The sequence below is a fragment of the Arabidopsis lyrata genome (assembly GCF_000004255.2).
Source record: "Arabidopsis lyrata subsp. lyrata unplaced genomic scaffold ARALYscaffold_48, whole genome shotgun sequence".
In the NCBI taxonomy this organism is placed as follows: domain Eukaryota; kingdom Viridiplantae; phylum Streptophyta; class Magnoliopsida; order Brassicales; family Brassicaceae; genus Arabidopsis; species Arabidopsis lyrata.
Genome location: NW_003302515.1, coordinates 49,757 through 52,129, shown reverse-complemented (window position 1 = coordinate 52,129; position 2,373 = coordinate 49,757). Strand labels below are relative to the sequence as shown.

At 35.4% G+C, this 2,373-nt stretch overlaps 1 protein-coding gene across 1 annotated transcript; it reads right to left on the bottom strand.

Annotated features, from left to right (window-relative positions):
• Positions 1–1,498: 1,498 nt before the first annotated feature.
• LOC9299114 (ras-related protein RABA2d) lies at positions 1,499–2,226 on the bottom strand. Its single transcript, XM_021018971.1, has one exon. It carries the CDS (start codon positions 2,177–2,179, stop codon positions 1,679–1,681), a length of 501 nt encoding a protein of 166 aa, XP_020874630.1. The 5' UTR covers positions 2,180–2,226; the 3' UTR covers positions 1,499–1,678.
• Positions 2,227–2,373: the final 147 nt, after the last annotated feature.

Here is a 2,373-nt window from a genome sequence, read left to right as displayed (position 1 = left end):
AGTCAATCACAAAAGACCTCAGATCCCAAAAACGAAAACAACCCATAAATCAGAAATCCGAAATTTACCCCGCAGATCTTGATAGGAGCTTCGAGCTCAAGGAGGTTAGGCTGTTGAAGGAAAATCTCTCTAGAGACGATGCAAAGCTGTCGGATCTCAGACTCGGTGAGCATAACCTGCTTCGTACCAGGCTTAGGGTTTCTGTAATCCAACAAACGACGAATGATATCATCGAGAACGGCAGGGTCCATGCTTCCCTGCCCTTGTTGCGCCATTCCAAACCAACACGATCCAACCACAACGCAATTATCTTACAAAAAGTTTCAAACTTTCGGACAAATAAATCGAAAAACTTATACAAAAAATTTCCAAAATCTTCATTCTCTCGATACTTTGGACCAGAAAAAAGTGTTCGCCTTTGTTTTCCCAAATTTTTATTTATTTTTTCTTTCCAACGAATTTCTGTGATGGGTGAGTTTATCGAAGGTTAGTGGTTATTTTTTTTTTTTCGCCCTTTAGTTATTTTTTTATTTTATTATTTATTTTGAAAATAAAATAGTCGAATAATAATAATAGGTTAATACAACTCTCTTTGCATATAATGTTATAATCATCTCTGTCCGTGTTCTCTTGCATTTCGGATGGATTTGCTTGTCCCCACTATATTAGCACATCACTTATGATTTTTTTAGTGATCTTTAAAGAATTATTTTTCATATATATAGTGATTCATTATGACCAAATTTTCTCTGCCAATTCATCCTCATTTTCTTATAATATATTGACTAACATGAATTTAGGAGTTCATTAGATTGAAATTGTAGTTTTATTTTCGATTTTTTATGTTAAAATCTTCTATTATTCAAATACATATAAGTTTACTCTAAATTGGACATTTTTTCAATTAATTTTCATTGGATATTAACCTATATCTTCGAATAAGAGTATCAAAAGAAATTCTCATTCGACTTAAACAAGACCAAACTTACAAAGCTTTGCTCTCGACTATTTTGAAATTGTTTTTGTGATCCTAAGGCATACCTAGAACCTTTTAAAATAGGTTCGGTCTATATTTTCCGTAGTTATTTTATGCTATAAGAAGTGACATGTAAGATGTTATTGTCTTCAATATCATCAGAAGTTAAATCATCATCAAGATCACCAAATTTTTCGTTCTAAATTTGAAAAAAGTGGATAAGCTTCGTGGATTGAATCTTATATCCGTCTTAAGATCATTAGCCCTCCATAAGAATTAAGATGTCAGGCTTTGGTTAAACCAACACTTTAGCTAAAACTAGACCAACATTTTTCTCTTTGCCTCCAACATCATGATCAAATAAACCTTCTTTAAACAATTGGAAAAATGAAACCCTTTTGTCTTTGTTTTCTATTTCCACAAAACCGTGAGTATGCGTTAAGACAAAACCGGAGTTGAAAAAGAAAGACCAGTTGTTTACTTATTTATTAACGAGAACTAACCGGAACATACCAATTCAAAGAGAGAACAAGCTTTTATCTTCTTTTTTTACTTAACACAAACCCATCGAAGATGGTAAGACGAGTAAATGAAGAAATATATTCTACATGGTCTTGCATCGTTATTACATTTCATCAGCCAAAACTTGAAGAGAAAAAAGACAGAGAATAAGCAATAGAAAATGAAAGTTTAAACTGTCAATTAAGTAGAGCAGCAACCTCTTTTGCCAGCTCCAGATGTGTCACCAACGTTAATCGTTGTTCCTTGCCCCGGAATCGCGGAATTAGCAGCCGCTGCTTCTTGAGCAGCCAAAGCTTTTTTGCTGATGATGTGGTAAATCTCTGCTAACACAGTTTGAAATGCTTTTTCAACATTGGTGGCTTCAAGAGCAGATGTCTCCAAGAAAGAGAGACCTTCTGTCTCAGCTAGAGTCTGTCCATCTTCCTCAGCAACTGATCTCAAGTGGTTTAGATCAGCTTTGTTCCCAGCCATCATGATCACTATGTTGGAATCTGCATGGTCTCTTAGTTCACGTAGCCACCTTAAGACATTGTCAAAGGTTTGTCTTTTGGTAATGTCATAGACAAGAAGCGCACCTACCGCGCCTCTGTAGTAAGCGCTTGTGATAGCTCTGTACCGCTCTTGCCCTGCAGTGTCCCAGATCTGGGCTTTAACAGTCTTTCCTTCAACCTGTATAACCATAAAACAATCACAAAAAAAAAAAGCAAAATAATCAACAACTGGTAAGATCTCAAGTAGCATCTCCGTGCTTGTGCGATAGTTATTCGTCTTGTTTCAAGGTTTTAAATGTCTCAACAATTAAAAACATGTCTAGGCATGAACACATTTACATACATCAGCTGATGAAGGTAATGTGTTGATGCGTTGACTTCATG

Excerpts from the sequence above, each read along its gene's own strand:
- LOC9299114 (XM_021018971.1), bottom strand. The coding sequence starts at position 2,179 with ATGGTTATACAGGTTGAAGGAAAGACTGTTAAAGCCCAGATCTGGGAC.